This window comes from Talpa occidentalis, unplaced genomic scaffold (assembly GCF_014898055.3).
Source record: "Talpa occidentalis isolate TD23 unplaced genomic scaffold, MPIMG_talOcc4v2.1 talOcc4.3, whole genome shotgun sequence".
In the NCBI taxonomy this organism is placed as follows: domain Eukaryota; kingdom Metazoa; phylum Chordata; class Mammalia; order Eulipotyphla; family Talpidae; genus Talpa; species Talpa occidentalis.
This window is the reverse complement of record NW_023603184.1, coordinates 62,923,174-62,946,555: the sequence shown is the minus strand read 5'-3', so window position 1 is coordinate 62,946,555 and position 23,382 is coordinate 62,923,174. Positions and strand designations below refer to the sequence as shown.

At 44.8% G+C, this 23,382-nt stretch overlaps 1 protein-coding gene and 1 non-coding gene across 2 annotated transcripts in view; one reads left to right on the top strand and one right to left on the bottom strand.

Moving 5' to 3' along the window:
* Positions 1-23,382, bottom strand: part of CLASP1 (cytoplasmic linker associated protein 1) — a 255,088-nt gene that overhangs the window by 159,319 nt on the left and 72,387 nt on the right. Inside the window, exons 3-7 of the mRNA XM_054699624.1 lie at positions 12,100-12,178; positions 10,505-10,608; positions 9,566-9,657; positions 8,467-8,542; positions 826-923 (exon numbers count right to left, since the gene is read on the bottom strand). Of these exons, the coding sequence (XP_054555599.1) occupies positions 826-923; positions 8,467-8,542; positions 9,566-9,657; positions 10,505-10,608; positions 12,100-12,178 (449 nt within the window). The remainder of the gene's footprint in view (positions 1-825; positions 924-8,466; positions 8,543-9,565; positions 9,658-10,504; positions 10,609-12,099; positions 12,179-23,382) is intronic.
* On the top strand, positions 12,736-12,860 carry LOC119256458 (U4atac minor spliceosomal RNA). Its single transcript, XR_005127788.1, has one exon. It is a non-coding gene; the product is annotated as a U4atac minor spliceosomal RNA (small nuclear RNA).

Sequence of the window (23,382 nt, the reverse complement as noted above, 5' to 3'; positions counted from 1 at the left end):
GAGTCAGAAGAGTGGGGCTCTGTCTTAGCGCCGACTCTCACTATCTGATCTCTCAAGGCACTAGAGAGTGACCTGCTGTGCTGTTTCCAGGGACAAGGAGGAAGCCGAGAGGAGCTGCCCCAGGTCCTGCTGAGGTCTGACTTCCCAGGACTTTCACACCACTTTCTCCCTTAAGGGAATGGGGTGGGGCGAACACTAATTCAGTGTAAGGTTTCTCCATCATAGTGTAAGCTATAGAAAGCTGATCATTATTTTTAAAATTCTGACAAGAAAGACATTTGTAGACTCAAGTTGGCTTAGATCTGACAAAATGCTGATTCCCTTATTTTGGCTTCCATGCATGGAGACTGGTCTCAATGAATAGAAAATTGGTGTTTCAAAGATGTTTTTCAGAATTACTAGTTATATATTTCTATCCAGACCCATTCCAGAAACACTTCATTCAAATATATTCTAAGCTACTACAACAGGTACTATGTGTTTACAAGATAAAGAACCATAAGGACTTAAGAATGCTGAATTTTTCAACACCAATCACTTTATTATACAGGCTCACGGATGCTGAAAATATGTCAAGGGACATGGCTAGTGTCAGGGTGAGAGAGACAGTCTTTCTTCGGAGGAAGCAGAATGGGGAGTAACGAGTCCCTGGATATTTGCTTTGGTCAAGATCTCCAACCACCAATCCTCTAACCATACATTCTTGGAATAAAATTACCACAACAAAATGAGTAGTACAATCAAAGATGTTAGCTGAAAAAGAGTCAGGGGGTAGGGGGTAGGGGCATGGGAAGAGCAGGAGAAAAGGAAAAAGTCCAAACTCACCGAGACTGTGGCAATCCTTTTTTACTGAGATCTGCCCTCACACGTTCTCCTACATGTCTGTAAATTTCCACTAAGCTGTTTATTGCTGCATCTCGAACCTAGATGTAAAAGAAGAGAGCTTACAGCTGCTCTGTGTCAGTCCACAGCACTTCCTGCTGGGACACAATAGGCTACACAGCACCCCAAATTTATCACCAATTTACCAATGCAACTGTGAATATAACCCCTTAGGCATTTGACTAGATCAGGCCATGTGTGATAGTTTTAACTCCAGACACAATTCCAAAGAGTCGAAAAAATTCAGGTTGCACCCCTGCACACTTGTAAAAATCCATATCCCTTAGTTCTTTCCATTCTTTAAGATGATGTCACGATACTAGGATTTTTAGAACATCTTCCCAAAACAGAAAATGCTACAAATAAATGTATTATACAAAAATGAAACATGTAAAGCATTGTGTATTTAAATAAATAAAATAGTAGTGAGAAAAAAAAGAATGGGTACTGTAGACTACACTATTATTCAACAAGTTCCAAAAACAGGAGGTGGGGAGGAGTATGTCCATGAATTCTAGAGTAAATACGGAGCAGGATATAATAAATGCTTTACAGAACACAAAGAGTTCAGTTTAGGGAAGGGAGCAAGCACACTGGAGGACACCAAAAAACATTTTATGAAGAAGAAGGAACCACTTATAATGTGCTTAGAAGAACAGCCTTTTACCAGGTAAAGATGGGATGAGACAGGTTCCAAACAAGGTAGGCCTGTGCAAAGGAGTGAAAGCAGAGAAGCAGGGCATATGCTTCAGGAGGAGCAGGCAAGCAGTCTGGCCAAACACAAATATGAACTAAGAGGCAGTAAATGAGGCCTAAGAGACAGGATCAAAACAAAAGAAAAAGAAAAAGAAAAAATTGGGGGAAATTTAAATTTAAACTGCATCAAGTATTATCACTGTATCAAAGTCAAATTTCTTAAATGTGAAAATGACATGATTAAGAAAATATTCTTGTTATTAGGAGATACATAAGGAAGCATCTAGGAGCAAAAATATGACCAATATATTTTCAAATGGTGTAAGGGGGAAAAGCACACGTGTATATAAGAAAGATAGAAAACAAATATGACAGAATGACAACTAGTACACATGGGTAATCATTATATTACTCTGAATTTTTTTTTTTTTTTTTTAATAGAGGCATGTTTTCTTTGTTTGTTTGTTTGTTTTGTTTACACAAAGTAGCACTGAGTACAGTCAGAAGCGCGGGAGGGTGAGAGGATTCACCAGAGCCAGAGCGGGGAGCAGAGCAGGCAGAAGGACCGAAGTACACTGCTGAGGGGAGCAGCGGGCGGCAGGAGAGGTCTGCGCGCCATGCGGGACTCTCCTCCAGTGGCCGGGGAGCAGCCGGGGATCGAACCGGCGCTGCAGAGGCCGCAGGCAGCTTTGAAACCCAGCGCTCAACCGCTGCGCCACCGGGGAGGCCCTACTCTGAATTTTTTTCCAAAGGTTTAAAAACTCGCAAATAAAAAGGTGGGATGAAAATTTAAGTACACAATGGAACCAATGCCAGTCTGTGACAGGTACAAAGAGTCAGGATGGGAAGAGATGTGTACTTAATTTAATAGTATAGAGGTAAAACATGATTTTAGATTTGTTCTTGAGCAATGAAATCAAAGAGAGTGAAGGAGAGGAAGGAATAAAAGATACAAATAAAAATTTATAATTCTGAATACAGGAGGCTACCCTTTGATTTAACTGTATTATATAACAGGTAATTTTATTTATTATTCCTAATATGGTGGAAAAAAGCAAATCCGAGGCCTTATCTTCTCATACAAACTGTATATTTTGAACTGAACTATATCTCCCAAGTGCCAAGTGCATGTTAAAACCCTAACCCCAGTGTGAATGTATTTATAGACAGTTACCTTTTAAGAAGATAACTGAGATTAAATGAGGTCCTAGGAGCGGGGCTGTGATATGATGAGATTTCTGCTTTTCGAAGAAAAGATACCAAAGAGCTCGGTCCATTCTCTACGTAAGCACACAGAGGCCAGGTGAGCACGCAGATAAGGGAGGCCATCTCCTCACCAGACCCCATCCTTGCTGGCGCCCTGACCCTCACACTTGCAGAGCCATAAGCAATATATTTCCATGGTTTGGGTATCAGTTTATGGCAGCCCAACTTGACTCACATTATAAGTTTATTTTAGAAAAGAAATATTTCAGATGTTAGGAAACATTTTTCTATTGATACCTGCCTACATCATCAAAAAGTAATCGATCCTACAGTGTCCTGAAAAATAGTATTAAGAGAATCACCTGTGCCTAATTTCTAGTGATGACTTTTGCTCCCAACCGATCACCCTGAGTGATCATCTCAACGAGCAATCAATATTCTGTCCGTTATGCAGAAACTCTGGGTGATGAAGAGCTGAATACATTTAGCGGGAAAGTTACTAGCTTTAGAGCCAAAGAAGTGAACCTGAGAACCACTTGGCCATTCAGGAGCTATGTAACCTTGGACAAAGTCTTTAAGCTCTTCTTTTTTTCAAAGATTTACTTTATTTATTTATGCATACAAGAACTGAGGTGTAGCCCAGAGGTGCGGGGGGGAGACGGGGAAGAGGCGAGAGGATTCACCAGAGACAGAGTGGGGAGCATAACAGGGAGAAGCACTGAACTACACTGCTGAGGGGAGCAGCAAGCAAGGCAGGAGAGGGCTGCTGTGCCAGGTGGGCCAAGGATTGAACTCATGCCGCAGTGGCTGGTGATAGCTTGAAAGCTCGAGATGTAGCCTCCAAGTCTTTAAACTCTTTAGTCTCAATTTCCTTCTCCGTAAAGTTGAACACTGATTGAAGACTGAAATAAATAATGAATTCATTCAACAAATCCTTGAGCAAGCACCTGCACGTCCAGGTAGGTGACGGAGTAAAGGAATAGAGCAAGGTGAGTTTAGGATGGCAAATGGCCTGGTGTGGGGCCCCACTGGCAGAGAGAAAAGGGGACACATAGGTGCAGCAAACAGGCCATTGCCCAGCCACAGAGGACTGCAGCACAGCTTTGCCGTATCTTCTATTCTTTCCAGGAAAGTCAGAAATACAAACCTCCCAAATATAAAATATCTCAACTCTAATTGTGAAATTAAAATACCTACAAACACAAGTACACATGCACACTCACTAAACTGTAAGTAAAATTAGCCTCCAAGCCTGCAGTTTGTATGTATAAAGCACTTGACACGGTGGCTGGTGGAAGCAGTGTCATCTACCTCATTTAACATACATTCTTTTTTTTTTTTTAATAGAGGCATGCTTTATTTATTTATTTGTTTGTTTGTTTGTTTGTTTATACATGCACTGGGTACAGTCAGAAGCGTGGGAGGGTGAGAGAATGCACCAGAGCCAGAGCGGGGAGCAGAGCAGGCAGACTGACGAAATACACTGCTGAGGGGAGCAGCGGGCGGCAGGAGAGGTCTGCGCGCCATGTGGGACCCTCCTCCGGTGGCCAGGGAGCAGCCGGGGATCGAACCGGCGCCGCAGAGGCCGCGGGCAGCCTCGCAACCCAGCGCTCAACCGCTGCGCCACCGGGGAGGCCCTAACATACATTCTTAGCCTTTAAAATAATCATCCCTCAGGGTTAGGAAACTGTAGGGTCCAGAAGGCATTGGAGGGTCTAAACCACCCTTGAGTTAAGAAAAAAAGATTTTCCTTGGTACTACAAATTTCCTATTGAGAAGGGAAGTTTCAGTAAATATAGCTCAGCTCAGGTTGCAGGGTCAATGTAGTGTTTACATGGGTCCCACAAGGCCTCTGCTGCCCCCAGACTCACCAGAAAAAGGAAGCCAATGTTTCAGGCCATCAGGACTACAGAAGACAAGCGCCACACAGACTAGGCACACCCTGTCGGGTCTGAGCTCAATGCTTATAAGGCCCATGAGCTTCAGGTCTATGATCTTCGCCACTGGGCCACTGTTTACTGTGACACAGAGGCGGTGTGAAGGCTGGTGAGCTGCCCCCTTCCGGGGCCCACAGCAGATGAGCGGCAGAGGGAAGCCCTGAACTTCCATCTGCCTGAATGCAGGCCCACACTCTTCTCGCTGCACCACCCACATTCCAACATGGGTGTCAAATTGAGAGTTTGCAACAAGTACTCGAAGGAGGGCTCACTCTGGGTGGGGGTCAGCTGTGAACTGGTGGGAAGCATGCCCTGCCCTGCGCTGTCCCCCTACAGCAGCGGCACCGTCTGCAGCCAGCCTGCCTGAGAGAGTGGGGGCAAGACCTGCCCGCTTACCAGGGCATCCTCCTACACAGCCACCTGGCCCGAAGTCCACCTCCCTCCTCCAGGGGCCAGGCCCTCAACAGATGTGCTCCTGCCACACTTCTGAGCACTATTAGCACAGCATAGGTCCAGCTGCAGAGAACACTAAGATAAACAGCAGTCCCCAGACACTTTACGATGTTTCTGGACTTTAAAGATGTGTACCTAACTCAGCTAAGGATGCAATCCTGACTGACTGCCCTCGGCTAGCTGAGGAAGTACAGAGATGAAATCAAAGGTTTTCAGGCAGAACTGGAGTTGCTATTGTCTAGCAAAAGGACTTCCTGTTACGTGGGAAGTCTCAGACTGCTGGCTGCCCCATCCTCCTTGTCCACAAGCACAGGCCTTATCTGGAATCCAGCTCAAGTCAGAGGCCAAATGTCCTCAGTGCACAGCCACCACACAATCCTAGTCCCTTCCCAGTGACTCAGTTGGACAGGTCCATGGGATGCAATGGAGGACCACAAAAAAGCTTCTGGAAAATTACTTTTGGAAAGAGAAACAAAAAGAACTCTTAAAAACACAAGACACTTAGGGAAAAGTAAACAGCAACTGGGTATATCTCCTAGTGTATTTAAGTATTAAGTGAAATGTCTAAGATTTGCTTCAACATGATCTCAGCTTTGTTTCAAAATAATGGGCTGGGGAGGAATAATAGGTGGCACTAAATCAGCTTTATCTTGTTGCTGGAGCTGGAGAGTGGACATGGGGATACATTATGTCATTCTCACTACTATATAAGTCTGAAGCTCTTGATAAGGAAAAGCTGGAAACAGGAGAAGAACACAGTAAACCCCGGCTCTCAGCCCCCAAGCCTGCCTGGTGCTGCACAGTGCTGACAGCATGCACCAGGACAGCCAAGAAGAAACAGACAGGCAGTACAAGGTTAGTAAGTCTCTGGAGATAGCACTGGCCTGGTTGCCAGCAAACCTGGAGTCTTCCCACTTTAGTACTGGTCTTTACATGGGCCAATACATTTGCTCCATGGCTATCACAATTCTGAACTGGATTTTCAGGCCAAAAGCCTCTAGTCCACACATTCCGTATATGTGGGCACTCTGAGATTCTCAGGGGCTTCCCCTCCTGTAAGACCAATGCAAAAATATTTTCCATCCTCTAAGGCAGGAGTGTTGTCAGAGTTGACTTTAAATGCAATGCAGTCAATGTCAGGGGCAGCCTGCAGAGCTGGGAGAGCACTGTGCACATGAGGCTGTGGAGAATGGGAGTACAGCCTCAGGCATGGAGCACAACAGTAGTGGCAGGAGTGCCGTCCGCCTGGCCTGAGAGGCAAACAGCCACACAGAGAAAATCATTTAAACAAGTCTGCGTATCTACTCAATCCCAAATGCACTAGAAGGCAGTCCTGGGAGAATTAAGAGGAACAAGTGACAGTCCTGAGCTTCAAGGCTCAGAAGCCAGCATTTACAATCGAGGGAAAAATTAAAATACACCCAAGAACAAAAGCACATGCACCTGAGGAGGAGGAATAAATAACTAGATTAATATCAGAGAAGCAGATGGTGCAAGGATTCTGGGAGGTGTGGGTCGTGTGTGCTTGTGCCAACGTACACTCCAGGAATATTCCTACAGGAGATGTGAACATCTGGATTATCTTCCGAGTGCTCAGTGTAGAATTCTGGCTACATATACTCCTTACTATAGCTCGAGGAATAGTGAAAGATGCCCACCAAGCACCAAGCTCATTTCAAGCCCAGTGCTGTCTCCCACAGGCGAGCGTGACTATTCCTACCACCTGCCTGGCCAGTGCAGGCACCTGAATGAGGAGCAAATAACCAACTAGCCAAGCTGGCCTTTCTGTTCTACTAAAAGACGCCCTGTGGTAGCCTTAAAGGATGACCTCTATAAAGAATTTTTTTGAAGATTTATTTTATTTATTTATGCATATAAGAGCTGGGGTGCAGGCCAGAGGTGCAGGGGGTGAGAGGATTCACCAGAGACAGAGCAGGGAACAGAACAGGCAGACTGACTGAAACACACTGCTGAGGGGAGCAGCAGGCAAGACAGGAGAGGTCTGCCGCGCCATGTGGGTAGCTCCCTGGCTGGGGATCGAACTTGTGCTGCAGAGGCTGCCATTACCTTCATAGTGCTGTGCTTAACCCCTTGTGCCACCAGGGAGGCCCACAAATTTTTTTTTTTCAAACAGAAAACAAAAATGGCGACAAGACCAATAGGGGGGAAAAGGCAAAATATTCAATTTGGTAATTTAAAATCATTTTTAATAGTTTTTTTTTTTAATTAACATTGAAGACCAAGTATGTCTTACTCCATGAATGAAAATACCTAAAAATTTACATTTCAGATGTCATACACTTTTTAGGAAAGCTGGCTAAGAGACTACGTGGACAGGAGGAGATAGCAAGCCAAGGAGACCAAGAAAACAGCAGCAGGAGAGAGCTGGGTCAGGAAAGGGCAGCAGCAGAACAGAGCCAGAGAGGGTGAGAAACACAACTGGGCTCAAGGGCACAGACACAGAAGGGTGAGGCGGCAGGGCTCAGACTGGAGGGGCCCAAGGCTGGAAGGGGCAACGGAAAGTGGGCCGCCTCTCTGGGGGGCACTCAGCACTCGAAATGAGATGCTTGTCTACCATCTGTATTTCCTTTGTAAATTATTGTCCCAGCTTCGGGCTCCTTGACATCATGAAGTGTTTTTCTTCTCAGTAATAGGAGCTCATAGAATAAAACTGATGACTGATCATCAGAACTGAGAGAAGCAACACTTCAAGCCCACCTGGAGACCCTCACAGACGACCAACTCCTCTCTCACCCTCACATTGAGGAAGTGGTAATCCTTGATGTTTTCGTTTTTATTTTTAATTTAGACAAAGGTTACATAAATTTGACATGCAGAGATCGTAAGCGTTGAGTTTCAGAAGTTTCCACAGTGCTACACGTCAGTGTGACCACTACCTCAAGCAAACTATGAAAAATGACCATTACCTCAGAAAACTTCCCTTAGGGCACTCCAATCATTCTACCCCCACCCTGAGAGGTAAGAACCACTGTCTGACTGCATTCAGCACTGACTACTCTACTCTCCCTTTTGGCTGCAAACATGGTGATCAGTGCGGTATCTTGGCGATGGTCTGGATGAGCTCACCTTACAGGCTATGGAGAGAGGAAACAGTGGCCACCACACTTACCCATGGTATCTCAGCAGTCTAACGGGCAGCTAACTTTAGTAATAATCAGTGCTCTGGAAGGATGAATAAGGTCCCACCCACCTACCAGGCCTGCACAAAACATGAAAATGCATCTTAATTGTCTACAGTTGGTGTTTTTTGACCTCACTAAAATGCACTCACCTGGCTGTTTGGATCTCCAAGTAAGTTACATATATGTGGCACAATCTTGTTTAGTGTTAAAGTGTGTGCTCCGGAGCTGCAAACAAAAGGAGTGTTTTATTACTGGGGAACAGGAAAAAGAAAGACACCTCCTCTGCCCACACTCACCCTTTCTCTCCATCTCTGGGCCTCATCCCTGCCTCCTACCAAGGCTCTCTCCTTCCTAGATGTTTCCAAAAGAAACACACCATGAGCCCTTGCAGAGTTCAAAACCTATAGTAAGTACTTCATCCTTGCACTGGGTTCTCTCTAAATCCCAGCCATTCCCACATCGGGCTGTCTCGGAATTGCTGTTTTATCACATAATGCTTCCTATTTCACCCAACTCGATCTATCCAACTAAACTGCAAGACCTCTGTGGGGTCTCACTGCATTCTGCATCTGTGCACAGCTCTGCAACCACAGACATTAAGTCAACTGCTAAATGAAAGACTCTGATAAAATGGCTGCAGAAGATTCGGCAACAAGAAGGAATGGACTACTGTGCAGGCAACCGCATAGATGCAAACTCAAGAAAATTCTGCTGAGTAAAAAAAGCCAATCTTAAAAGGGTGCTATTCCATATGATTTAAATGATACAGCATCCTCAAAACAACAAAATCATAGAGATGCAGAAGAGATTAGTGGTGGTCCGGGATTAGGGCCTAGCTCTAAAGGGGCATCGTGGGAGCCAGGGGTGATGTGCAGGTCTATAACCTTGACTATGGTCACAGTCCTGTTACAAGGAGCTAGGCAAGTAATAGAACTGCACACGGGCAAAGCCACACAGACACACACACGCACGCACAAATGTGTGTGCTAGGGAAGGTCTGAACAGGCTCTGTGGAATATATCAACACCCATTTCCTGATAGTGACATTCAGCTACAGAGACATCAGATGTCACACAGTGGCACAATGTTTGCATGAGGTGGGGAGGAACAGGACATGCTGAGGGGTGAGCAGCAGCCCTTCCAGCACTTTTCTCTGCAACTTCCTATAAATCTCTAAGTATTTCAAAAGTAAAAGTTAAAAATAGGAGAGCTGAGCCAAGAAAACCCTCTGGGCCCGTCTAGACTTACGCGTTGAGTGTGGCGACCAGGCAGAGACAGGTGCCTTCCCGAGTCCGGAAATTCTTGTGCTTGAAGCCTCCCAGCATTCGGTCCCAGACATACTGTAGAGACAAAGAACAGTGAAAAGGGGAGGGGGAGGCTTCGCTGGTCCTTCCTTTCACCCAGGGCCAGTAATGTCTCTGGTACGAAATGAGTCAGCCCCTGCTGAGGCACTTCATCCTCCCCAGAGCACACTGAAAATGTGCTCTATTATTTATATATCAACTTAAAATTTTCAAAACATTTTGAATATGTTTCAAAACATATTATCTCATTTAATTCTCTTTCAAGCCTGAAAGTGAGGGGTGATTGTCCCTATTTTATTATGGGTGAGCAGCGTAACAATGAAGGCGGTTAGGGACCGGCCAAGGTTAGCTACTCAGACTGTTCTCTCTGCCTACAGTGATGTCCGCTTCCTCCAAAACGCCAACATCCGCTCATCCTTTCAGATAAGTCTAAGTTTTACCTTCTCTGGGAAAGTGTTTTCTGACTACACTTCCCATCCACTTCCAGCTGGACCCTAGAAGGCAGAGTTGTATCCCTCTGTCTATCCCTCCCAGACAGGGATGAGGGCCCCAACCAGAGATCCTGACTCCCCAGATGCCAAGGCTGCCTCTTTTCAGAGATGTGGAGAGTCAGTGACCTAAATGAACTCAGGAATCTGATGGATTAAACCAAGCACACAAAACTTGGTTTATGTCCACTCATTTAGTCAAAGTAAACCCTTTGCTCTCTGTTCCTTATTTAAATATCCTGTGTGGAGGAGGAGAGGTTCACAGATTAAATGCTATGAAAATTTCTCTGTAACACATCAGCTTGAAAGAAATGAAGTCTTTCTCAACGGCGTCTCCACAGGTGGACGCGGGTGCCAAGACACCTGCCAGCTGCAGAGCAATTTCTCGGCCCTACCTGAGGATTAGCAGCTTGATCCATGATCTTCAGCAGCAGAGTTTGGTCTTGCTCCCTCACTGAGTCTTTAGCATCTCCCAGTCTGTCTATTAAACTTGGCAGCACTGGAAAGCAAAAGGAAACCAATCAAATAAAAATCCATGGCGGGGGGGGGGGGGGGGGGGGTGGGGGGGGGTCCTGCAATTTCAGTACCTGAAAAGACAAAATCCTGGTCTAAGTGCTGTATATCATTCTCAAATTCTACAGTTCTATTTTCCTTGCTAAAATCCACAGGAGTTACTATAAGGATCTGCAAAATCCTCTGCATAGGCATACATACAGTGTGTCTTCTTCCTTACGCCGCCTTCCTCTAGCCAGCTCCCAACAGATTTTTAAGCAGATGAAATATTATTCAACTATATATCGATAGAAGACCTTGGCAGCAAGGGTCAACACAAAAGGAAATTAGGTAAGAGACAGGGCCTTCAGCATAGTTGCTTGTGGGCTGAAGGGGTGGGCACTATGGTTCAATCTATCTTTCATCCACCCTGCATGTTTTTAATTTCACATCACACACATACACACACATCAGGCGGAACCCTGCTCTTCACTCTTCCTCCACACTCTGGGCTGAGGACCATCGGCTAGAGCTTCAAGGGCACTTGCACAGCAGAGGTCAGCTTACTTTGCTACTTCTAAGGGTCTAGAAATCTTTCTTTTATAAGAAATATCCTGAGTGAGCAATTCAGCTAACTTAAGAGGAAAATGGAATACTATTAAAATAACAAATTCCTGAAAACAAGGGAGACTTTATTTGAAGATAGTGCCAGTAAGGGAAAAGAGTTCATGAGTTTATCTGAAGGGGTGCACTGACTGACCAGAAAGTTAACAGAAAAAAACAAGCACACATGTATGTACTGAAAAGCAGAAATTCTAGAGGGAAACGCCTGCACACACACAGCTGCCTGCTATTTCCATTATCATTATGAAATCTCAGAAGCCAGGACTTTAGAGATGACCTAAATCATCTCACCTATGAAAACTGAAGCTATTTCTATTCATTTTGCTGACAGTTTCCCTTCAAAATAAGAGTGAGCATTCACTCTTACAATGACATTTCCAATCAAAGTGAAAAAAACGCCAACAATAATCTGGGGAAAATACAGCTTCATGGGATTTTCAGGACTTCTCCCAGAAAGTGTGTCTCCAAAGGGAGTGTCAGGAACAAATATGACTTGGCCGGCACCTGAACTGTGACAGCTAAGCTGTATAAAAAAAGAATTAGCAGCAATACATCATATTAGAACACAACATTCGGAGAAGGCAAAAGAAAAGGTTGTTGGTTGGTTTGTTTGCTTGTGAGGGTGTGTGATGCCAGCAGGTGCAGAGAGGCCAGCGGATCTGGGGGAGCCTGGAGAGCTTGGGGGAGAGGGGGAGTGGCCCTTCCCAGCGAGGGAAGCCTGAAAGGAGCCCTGGCTGGGTGGCTGGGAAGGGAAAGCAGGAGGGCTGGCTGGGAGGGTCAGATGCAGTTAAGTGAAGGATCTGGGGAGTCCGGGGAAACAGAGGGGTGGGAGGGTGGGGAGTCCGGGGGCAGCTCCACACCGACCCCAGCTCACCTGTGCCGATCTGCGCCTTGAACCGATCCTGCAGCCGGGTGACCAGCGCCGACAGGATGTCCATGCCCAGAAGAACCACCTGCAATGGTAAATACCAGGGGGGCGGTGAGAGGCAGGCCGGGGGGCCCGAGCTCTCGACCCCCAGCTCCCAAGGGGCCCCCACATTTCTGGCTCAGACGTTGTCTGCGAGCACCGGGGAAGCCTGCGGCTGAGGAAGCTGAACTGGCCATCTGGAGGGGCCTGCTCCCCCACGCAAAGGGCTGTTCACGATTTTAACACAGAAAAGTCAGCGACCAGAAACGAGTTAAAATGCAGACACAGCATGGCCACCTCCCCGGCGCCGCCAGCGAGTGTGAGAACCGCGCGTGGCCCCGCCCCCTTCCAGCCCCGCCCCGGCGAGCTGTGCGTATGCAAATTATCTCGCAGCGGCCGCGAGGTCTTTTGGGTAAAACCAAAAGGCCTCTATGCCACCTTCAGAAGCCTCGGAAAACGAGGAGTTCGCGGTGTGCTTCGGGAGCTGTGATGAGCATTGGTACACGAGCTACCGGGCGGCGAGGGCGGGACTTGAGAATTAGTCACCACAACCTAACCTGGTATTGGTGCTTCCGGCTCGCCGCGCACGCCCAATCGCGGGCAACCATCCTTTTCTTGGGGTTGCGCTACTGTCCAATGAGCGTTTAGCGAGGGCAGTACTGCTAACGCCTCACAACACGCTCGCATCAGCTAGAGCTCTGCTTTATCTTGGTGCAATTTTTGGAAAAAAGAAAAAACATTTTTTCCACGACTTGTCAATTAAAAAGCAAGTGTGACCCCCAACACGGCAGTATGCGCCCTCGCCGACAGGAGGCGCTAGGGCCCCGCGAACGCTGCGCTGTACTGCTCTGTTCCCGGAAGGTGACTCTAGCAAAAGACTCTGGTTTCTCACCTCCTAGGCGTTTCACTTTCTTGGTACTTGTCAGCACTGTTACTGCTTACCTGTATTCAAAATACATAGTCCACCGCGCTAAGTTCACAAATATACCCCCTTCCACCAAAAGGTGATCTAGAATGAGTCATTTGTGGAATGATCCAACAGTCATTAAAATGTTTTCCCTGCAAGCCCTTTCTCGGAAGAGAGCACCTTGTGTTGTGCAGCTTTATTAAATTAAACATGGTTCCAAAACAAGGCACAGCGCGGGGTGCATACAGAATAATGACGACTGCCCTACTGTCAGGTGAACATCAGGCAGCGATCATTATAATTCCTTGCATCTTGCCTCTCCCTGCATTTTGCAGCCAGTAACAGCAAAAACTGCAGACGTTCTATGCATCTCTGAATCCACTGCCTCAAAACTGAAGGAACCAAAACTCACCCAACAATCAGCACAATACAGAAACCGTCCTTACAAGGAATCGGTGACGTGAAGATATTAAAGAAAATAATTTTTTTTTTAATTTTTGTAGGGAGCACTGATTTGTAGACAATTTTTCTTAAGATGTAAGAAAGAACACTTAAAATGATGACTCTGTGGGGTAAATGGGATTAGCCATCACACTTTGCCTTCTTGCAAAGAATACAGTACCGAGGCAGAATGAAGTAACTATAGTGGAGAAAGTGACATACATTACTGCAGCCAGGCGATCAAGGTCAACATCAATGGTAAATCATGTTGACAGAATGTACAATTGATGTGATGTGATTAAACTTACTGTCTCAAAACCCATAAGCCCAGTCTAACCATGAGAAAAACATCAAATTCTAATAGAGGGACAGCCTACAAAATATCTGCCAATACTCCTCGAAACTGAGTCATCAAAAGCAAAGTCAGAAACTGCCCCAGCCCTCAAGAGCCTAGGGAGACATGACAGTGAAATGCAGTGTGTGATCCTGGTGGGATCCTGGGACAAATAAAGGACATAGATAACCACTAAGTGAAGTCTCAAAAAATCTCCCACAGTAGACCACAGAGCCCAGCGATTCCCCAAGACTAGGTTGGCAGGTGCAGCTAAGCCCCAGAAAAATAGCACAGAATAGGCCAAGAGTGCCAGCTGGAGAGAAAAGACACAGCCCCAGGCACCTTCAGAGCGGGATAAACAACTGGACTTGGGGAAGCAGAGGGCACTCCATGGTCACAACCCCAGGGGCAAGGAAGGGAATCGTAGGCCAGGAACGTTTCTCTTCACTCCTCAGGACTTCTGTGTTTCCAGTTCCCTACTAGAGAAGGGGATGAATGAAGAAAGCTTCCCTGTGTTTCCTCACGTGGAAATGGGGGAGATGCCAACAAGTATCTCACGGAGGGTCCAGTGCATGCTGTTAATTGACCCGCGCTGGGCGCCAGCTCTGATCGCCAGATCACAGGGGCTGCCATCAGCATGGGCAACAGGTGCTGGTGAGTGGTCCTGGGGAGCCCAATGATTACTGTCAGAGACATCTCCCCATCAAAGATAACACTGCATGAGGCTAAATCTGGAAATGGTAGCCTCACACCGAAGAAAAGCAGCCCCACGGGGGAGAGGGCATGCAAAGGTGCAAGTGTGGCAGCTGCCCGCAAGCAGCGGAAGGCTGAGAAGTCATCGGGAGGTTCCTGAACACGGTAGGGAAGGTGCTGAAGAGCTACAATCAGTGAAAGGGGAACTCAGGGGAGCTGGCGCTTTTAGACAAGACCCTATGAGCACATGGGAAGACGGCCTGAAGGGAGAGGCAGGTGTAAGCAGGAAGACGTCAGGCTCACACCAACACTTACTGCCTGTAGTTATACTAAGTGATTAACCCTGCACTAACCTTGAGAAATATTCCGATTATTTTCTTCCAACTTCCCCATTATTTTCTGATTGTATGCTTCCAAGCGAAACTACTTCAATATCCTCAAAATTTCCATGATGAAGAGTATAATACTAGGTACATGATAGGGCATCACTAAGCCCTGACTTGAGTAGTTAGGAATGAGTTTGAACAGGTGCGTTCTCAAGGTGTAACAGTTCCCCTTACCTACAACCCGCATGCGAAAACAACTAAAAACGCTGACTAAGTGTAAAAGAACACCTGCTTGCAAGTATCCGAGAACTAAGAAAGCACAAATCAACCAGTAGGTCACAAAACATAAGAAGACTAAAATCCACAGGGATGAGCCTGCAACACAGGGGCCACTTTTGCCCTGGTACCATAAATATACCCAGAAGGGGCAACCAGAACAATGAATATTGCTTTTGATAACCACTAGGGGTGAGGAAAACAACAGTTAGATTGCAAAGTGCTCAAAGATTATAGGGTAATGCCCAACAACTTAGGCTGATGATCGAAATGGCTATAGGACAGTGAACTGGAAATAAAGCATTCTTCAGACAGACCATAGGCCAGTTTCCAAGAATTTAGGTGGTCAAGAAAAATACCGATCCTTGATGTCTGATGGAAGTGACCTTTGATAACTGGTGCCCGAAAGCCCATGGCAGATAAAAACCCTAACCATTTCTGGACAGAGGGTACATCATCCTACCCTAGTCTTCATTTATTTCTGTAAACAATTTTCAAATACAATGTCCACCACATGACTAAGGAGAACCAGGCACACAGAGCAAAATAAATAAAAACTAGCAGAAACAAGACCCAGAAGAACTACAGATATCAGAATAACACACACGGTAAAACAACAATTCTTACTATGTATATAACACAACTAAAACGGGGTGTGGGGGAGGGAGGACATGACAACTTTTGAAAATTGACATATTTTTAAAAGAACCAATATCCAATATTAAGTATTCAACGAATAGGCTTTAAAAGCACACTGAACATAGATAAAGAGAGAATTAAACAACAGGAACCCAACCTGAAGGAAAAATACAGACTGAAGCACAGGATGGAAAAGCATGGAAAAGCAAAAGGATGGAAAAATCCAGAAGAAGAGAGTTAAGAGAGAAGAACTAATATTAGTTTAAATGAGTGCTAAAAGGAGCGGTCAGTGACTAGCTAAAAAGCAAGAGCTGACACCCATTCCAATCACTACTATCAAAAAAAAAACCAAAAAGAAAATAACAACAACGACAGTGAGAATATTGAGAAATTGAAACTCTTATACAATGTTGGCAGAATGTAATAGGGTGCCACTGTTGTAGTAAATGGCATGGCAATTCCTCAAAAATTTAAGCAGAATTAATTACCATATGATTGGGTAATTGTACTTCTGGGCATATACCCAAAAGAAGTAAAAGCTGGGATCCCAGCAAACATTTGTACACCCATGTTCCTATTCACACAAGCCAAAAGGCAGAATCAGCCCCAGTCTCCAAGCATCACAAGCATCACACTTGATAATGTCATGCAGGAAGCTCTCTTCGACATGGGGAACAACACACTACAACTTCTCTTCAGCTCTGCATCTGAGGTCCTAGCTAATGCTTTACAGCATGAAAAAAATTAAGTTATAACACAAAATAAAAGCAAAGTTGTCTTATTAATGGAAAATGTAAGTAGAAAATCTACAAGTTAATATAAAATTAGGAAGTAAGCTGCAAGACTATTATAAAGTCAATATACAAAAACACCAATTTCATTTCTATCCCAACAAGTCAAAATGGAAATTTTGTTTCCTTTTCTAATTACATAAAATAAACACCTAGGAATAAATCTAGCCAGAATATCTAACTCAAAAAGCTTTGAGGCAATTTTTAAAAATTAGGGGCCTCCCTGGTGGCGCCGGTGGCTGAGCACAGTGCTGTGACGCTGTCTGCAGCCTCTGCAGCACAGGTTAGATTCCCCATCGGCAGGGAGATACCCACATGGTGCGGCAGACCTCTCCTGTCTCGCCCGCTGCTCCCCTCAGCAGTGTGTTTCAGTCAGTCTGCCTGTTCTGTTCCCCACTCTGTCTCTGGTGAACCCTCTCAACCCCCCCCTCACCCCACATCTGGCCTGTACCCCTGTTCTTGTATACAAATAAATAAATCTTAAAAAAATAAATAAAAATTTTTAAAAAACAAAAATTAAAAATGACTCAAATAAATGCAGAGGTAAACTACAAGTTGGAATACTGCAAGGCTATACAAAACTTTCATTTTTCCCCAAGCCGATCTACACAATTCAATAAAATTCCACTCAAAATCCCAACTATTTTTCAGGGGCCTCATAAACCGATTCCCAAATGTTTGCGGAATGTAAACAGCAAGACAGCTTTGCCCCCCCTCTGGAAGTCAAGGTTCAGAGACAGACACATCTCCAACAGAACAAGGAAGGGCGAGTGCACCCATGGGCACTTTCTCTGTGACGACGTGGTCACCACAGGGCAGTGAGAATGGGGGGTTCTTTTAAATGAATGCCCCTGGGTCAGGGGACTTGAGGGAATAAAAAGAGCCTGACTCCTCTTCCACTGCGCGGCTTCACGAGGGTACGCACTCCCGGAACTGCTTCCTCGGCCGATCTAGTCATCATGAGAACGTCCCAGAAGGAGGTGACAAGCCAGGTGGCTCAGGCTACACTCGCGCAGGCTGCAGTGTCATATATGAGCCCCTCACTGCACCTGTCTATGCACAACAATGAATGGTAACAGGAGTGCGGCGAGCAAGACAATAAAGCTTGTAGAAAATGACATAGGAAACAGCGCAGGGTGGGAGAAAGTATCAGGACACAGTAAACACAAACCACAAAGAAAAAGATGGCTGAAAAGAACCCAATTAAAAATAAGAACTTGGTTCATTGACCGAAGCTCTATAAAGTACCAGGAAAGTCACCTGGAAGAAGACATTTATATAAGAAATGAGCAACAGGCTTGATTCTAGAATATATAGATAGTTCCTCTACAAATCAACAGGCAACCCAGTAGAAATATGGGCAAAGTATTTTAACAGGCACAGGTCATAAGTACATGAAAAGTTGTGAGTCTCCATTCATCACCAGAGAAATGATCGTTGAAAGTATAAGAAGACGCCACTGCATATTCACCAGAATGGCCAAAACTGAAAATACCGGGAGACCAAAGGTCACCGAGGACATAATAACACAGGAACTCTTGTATGTGCTGGGGGATTAGCTGCTAACTTTGAAGACACACACGTGCAGCGACTGCGTGCTGGGAATATGCCCAGTGGAAAAGCACGGCCATCACACGTGAGAAGGACACCCAGGCCAGAGTGGCACCGTGCCAAGAGCCCCAAACTACAAGTCCAAGTCCATCCATTGCAGAATGCGTTAAGTTGTGGTTTTCAGAAGGAAAACTAACTAATAATATCCGTATTTGTATGGAGTTCAAAAACAAGCAAACATAAACCATAATTTTAAGGTACACATTTAGATGACCAGACTAAAAAGAAAAGCGAGAAATTGATCACCACGAAGTCAGGAGAAGGGTTACTTCCGGGAAGCCTGCAATGTGCTGTTTGCTGTCCTGACACGTGATTAAACAGTTGTTAACTTTACAACGACTAATTAAACGCTAACTTGGCATCATATGTACTTTTTATAGACAGCACACAATTTTTCTTTTAAAAAATTTTAGGGACTACAACAGTGGGAGGACCCGCTCCACTGCACCTGTGGGTCTGCGACCAGTGGTTTAGACCTTGTCTCTTGCTTTTCTTACTTCCTGAGCCACTAGCAAAGTGCCAGTGTAGAACCCATCACAGTTCTCTTTTCAGACTATGACATCTGCTCGTGGGTCCAAGAAAGAATTACTAAGTCCTTTGCCCACAAAAATGGCCATGAGGGACAAGTGAGGTAGGAAGAAAAGATTGTTGCTTGACCTTTGGAAGGCTGGATTGCCTGGAGTAAACACAACAGACTAGTCTTTGTTGTTTTTAAGGCATTTTGAGATGAATCAGAATTACACAATAATCTGAAATAGAGAATATATTATTCTTACTTTGGGAATGAGGAAGAAGACCCAAGAGGCAAAACGTCTTGCCTAAAGTCATGAAGTTTGGAGCAGCACACATTTGACGTCAAGGCCGTTTTCAGCACAGTAAAGGCACAGGGCACGAAACCCACATTACAGTCATTTTCATCTCTCTCTAGCTAGTTTAAGCCCTAAAGCAAGTCATGGTACTTTCCTATCAATTCCAGAAAACCCCTACTGTCAGTGTCAGCTCTGAACTCCTATGCTGTTCTGTACCAGGGTGGTCCCCAGGAACAGAGGAGGTTCCGGGTTCCCTGCCCCACCCAAGGGAGGGTGGAGCTGAGCAGGGAGGAGAAGCTGGAGAGGAGAAGCTGGAGAGGAGACTAGGGTAGCAAGGAAGCAGGATGGAGCCAGAAGGAGACCTGGAGGAGGACATGGAGCAGAGAGACATGTGAAGAAGCTGCACCTGCTTTTTGGTCGTGGGCTGGGTGACACAGATGTGGGTGAGAGAAACATGGGGAAGTGAAAATGGCAGCTTTTACCTTGATTTTGATTTTGCTCTTTTCCTCCCAGACTTGTCTGGTTGTTTCTGACCCTTTTCTATGGGTCCCTGCCAGAAGATGCTTTCAACTTGTGGCAGGCTTTTGGGCCTTGCTTTGGGCCAAGCTTGTTTGGCTGGGCATTTACCCATGAGGGAACGGGTAACTTCAGCCACTTTTTTTAGAACTATATCCTTTGTCTTTTCTGTATTGCACACTAATTGTATTAAAGTTCCTTTCCATTAAAGGTCTTAAATGTTTTGTCTTGATGCGGCAGATGGCAGAACCTATTTAGAGCAGGCAGGTTTGGGGGTTCTGGGGTGCCCCTCCCTGTCCTGTCACAGTTTTACTAATGCCCAGTATAGGGGAAAGCACAGAATTTTGTAAACAGAGATCTGACTGGCTAGCTGAGCTACAAAATCCCCAAGCTTCAAATGCTTCATCAATTCAACAAACAGAAGTGACAATACATTTTGCTTAAAAAATACACGCGAGGGCAAGAGTTTTAACAAGGAGCTTCAGTGCTCAGAAGTGCCTGCTGCCTTTATAATGAGGAGCAATTTAAACAAAAGGGGAAAACATGGCTTGCTATGGGGAGAAGAAGAATCAAATCAGACACCAATCCAAAGAAGAAAATAAGAGTGCCAACAATCCCATCGCATGAAGAGAACCCCGTTAACATTTTGATTAACATCCATCAATACACACCTTGGCACACGTGCGCATCAATGTGTGCACACATGAATCTTACATAAACAGGGTCATTTTGTATCTACAGATACTGGGCAATATTCTATTTCTTGTCTTGTGTAGCAATTAAACAGCTGTTAATTATATTTAGTTTTTTTCACTCAATTGCCATGGAAATCTTCCCAATAAATATAGATGATTGTCCCCATTTTCAATGGCTGTGTGATATTCTATTGTATGGAGGCATCACAATGACTACCAACCCTCCAAATCCCTACTGACATTCAGATTTATTATTTCTGATTATTTTTAAACAGTGTATGATGGGTATACACTTCCAGACATGTGTGTAAAAAAAATTTCCATAGAACAAATTCTGAAAAGGACAAAAAGAATACAGACTGTGCACTTCATCAGCACCACTGCGACCCGATGCACTAGGTGCCCTATGGAGCTGCTCCCACTTCTATACAACGTTTAGCTCTTTTAAAAAGTCTCTAAACTGCGACCCTATTAAATAAGGAGGAAAGTAATTAACACTTTGTACTGCACTTGCTTTCAATTCCAAGAACAGGACCACAACGCAAATACCAAAAACAGCATGATAAAGTCAGCAACTTTGTGTTTTCACAAATATTTGGGATAATTATTCACTGATACTTTTTTTCCATTAAAGCAACCACCGAGGAAGTCCTAGGACACCCATCCCAATAATGATGCTACTAGGCAGTCTACTTTTTAAGTCCCTCTTCTGGAATGATCTTCACAGATAATAATACAGAGATAATCTGCAGAAGTCTGTTAAAATATAAGTAATTGATTTTAGATTAATGGAACTAATGAAGTTATAGACTGGTTATCTGTTGCTGTCTAGATGCAAGGATTTTACTATTAGAAAGGAACTTACATTGCTGATGCACCACAATCAAAGTGAAGTTCAGTCCCTTGACCAGAGCAAGAACTGCAAAACCCATTTCAACGTAATGTCCCATATCCACAGGAAGATTGCATCTTCCCTTCTTTCCAAAGAGCTGAGAGAGAAGAATAATGTTCAATCCATGACCATCTGAAAAGATGATGAAACTTGGATTGTTTGAGAACATCACAAAGGCCAGCAGACTGGCAAAGCCGTCCAGGTTTACAGGACAAATATATCTACACTGAGCAAGTGCAGCAGGAGAAGTCAAAGGGCACAAATACCCACGTGGCACTCACCCCAACAAGGCGGCGATCGCTAGAGACCACACCAGTTAGCCCGGTCCCCAAGATCTCCAGCCTCTTGACTCCACCCCAGCCTGCACTTCTCTCTAACTCCTTTATATGTGCATTCCAGGCATCTCTCCAAAAGACCATAAAATACTCTAGGCAGAGTTTCTAATACTCTTCCATCCTCACCTACTTCCTCGGGAAAAAAAGAAGTTGGGTGAGAGGGAGGGGCAACTGGCATACATTCTCTATTTTATCTTATTAAGTCCTCACAATACCCTGAGCCACATACCACACCTATAAATATCTTTACTGTATAGAAAACAGGTAACTAAGAACCCTCTGTCCACTGGTTGCACTTTCAGCAAAAAATATAATGTATTTACAATACCAAAAAAAATGGAAATAACCCAAATGTTCAACTAATGAGTGAACACGCAAATAATTAAATACCACTCAACAATGTAGAACTAGTGATACATGCTACAACACAGGTGAACCTCAAAATATGACCCAAGTAAAAGAAATCAGACACAAAAGCCTCCACACATGTTGTATGCAACTACTGATATGCAATGTCCAGAAAAGGCAAATCTACAGAGACAGAAAATAGATAATGGTTAACTACAGTTGGGAGCGTGAATGAGGACTGACAGCAAATGGGTGGGAGCGAGCTTTTTAATGACAGCATTTCTAAGTTTGGCTTGTGGGAATGAGTGTACAACTCTATAAATTTACTAAAAATAAGTGACTTGTACACTCAACAGGTAAATTTTATGGACTGTAAGGTATACCCCAGTAAAACTGCACACCAACAAAAAATCAGTTACTAGGCTTGTAAGAACTCCCTCTTCTCTGTTCTTTTTGGTCATGGAAGAATTCATTATACCCACCAAAGCAGGTATTTATCTATCCGAAAATAGTGCCTGTTGTAGAAGGAAGCAAGGCCAAGGGCCGGGAGCTGAGAACTGAGAGGGGGCAATACAGCCTGTGAGGACCAAGGGTCCAAATAGAACTTTCAAGAACTCTTTGAAGAGCTCAAGGGTATACTCCCCAAATTACAGTCACGTAAAAAATTGGCAAATTGATAAAAAGTTGAGAAAAAATTAAAAATTAATATAAAAATTTAAAAAACAAAGTAAAAGAAATAAGGTGCCTGTATCTTTGATCTTTCGGATTCGTCTCTCCTAATTTACCTAGGAACCAGGATTAAGACGACAAATGTTCTGGAAAGAAGAATCTCTTACCATGCACCCTAAGCACGCCAGTGACATTTAGCAGGGTAGCCAGAGCTCACTGCTGAGTACCGCTGCCGTCCTGGAAAACTCAGAGAACAGCAGAGGTATTTGGAGCTGAGAGGAGGGCACGTTCATCTTCCTCAAACATTGGGCTTCTGACATAAAGGGTAAGTATTTAAATGGCTAAAAAAAAAAAAAATGTCATGACTAATATGTTCACTCTTCTCGCATGTGGAAAATGATCAGTTTCCTCCCACGGTGACCATATTCGGCAGGGGGCCGTGCCGTGTCCAAAGGCGCAAGTTATGCTAATATCAAAGTCAAGTGGTTTTCATGAGAGAATCAGCAACTCACATAAAGGGGCTCAAGGTGTCATTCCTGTTAGTGCGTAGTGTTAAGCGAGGTGTTCTTGTTTTCTGCGGCTTGATGAAACATTCTACCTCTGACCAATGGACATAAAATGGATTTCTCACTGTGGGCCCCAGCAGAAGAGCCACTGACTGGGCCTCCATGCAGAGCCAGCACTGAACAAGACACAGGCCCCCGCTCGCCTTGCGCCTGCACTGACTAAACATCTGCTGGAGAAGAGCAATTCACAGTCTGGAGAACCAACTCAGGGGAAGCATGAAGCACTCAGTACATCTGCTTCCCCGACGTCTCGTCTCTCATCTCTTTGCCTGTCTTCTGCCTTCGCTAGCTTATCTAGGCCCCAGCAAAGAACTAAGCATGTCAGATCCACGCGACGCTAGGACACAACAGAACTACTCTGGCATAAAGGAGTCCTTTGACCCCTCCATTAAAAAAAAAAAA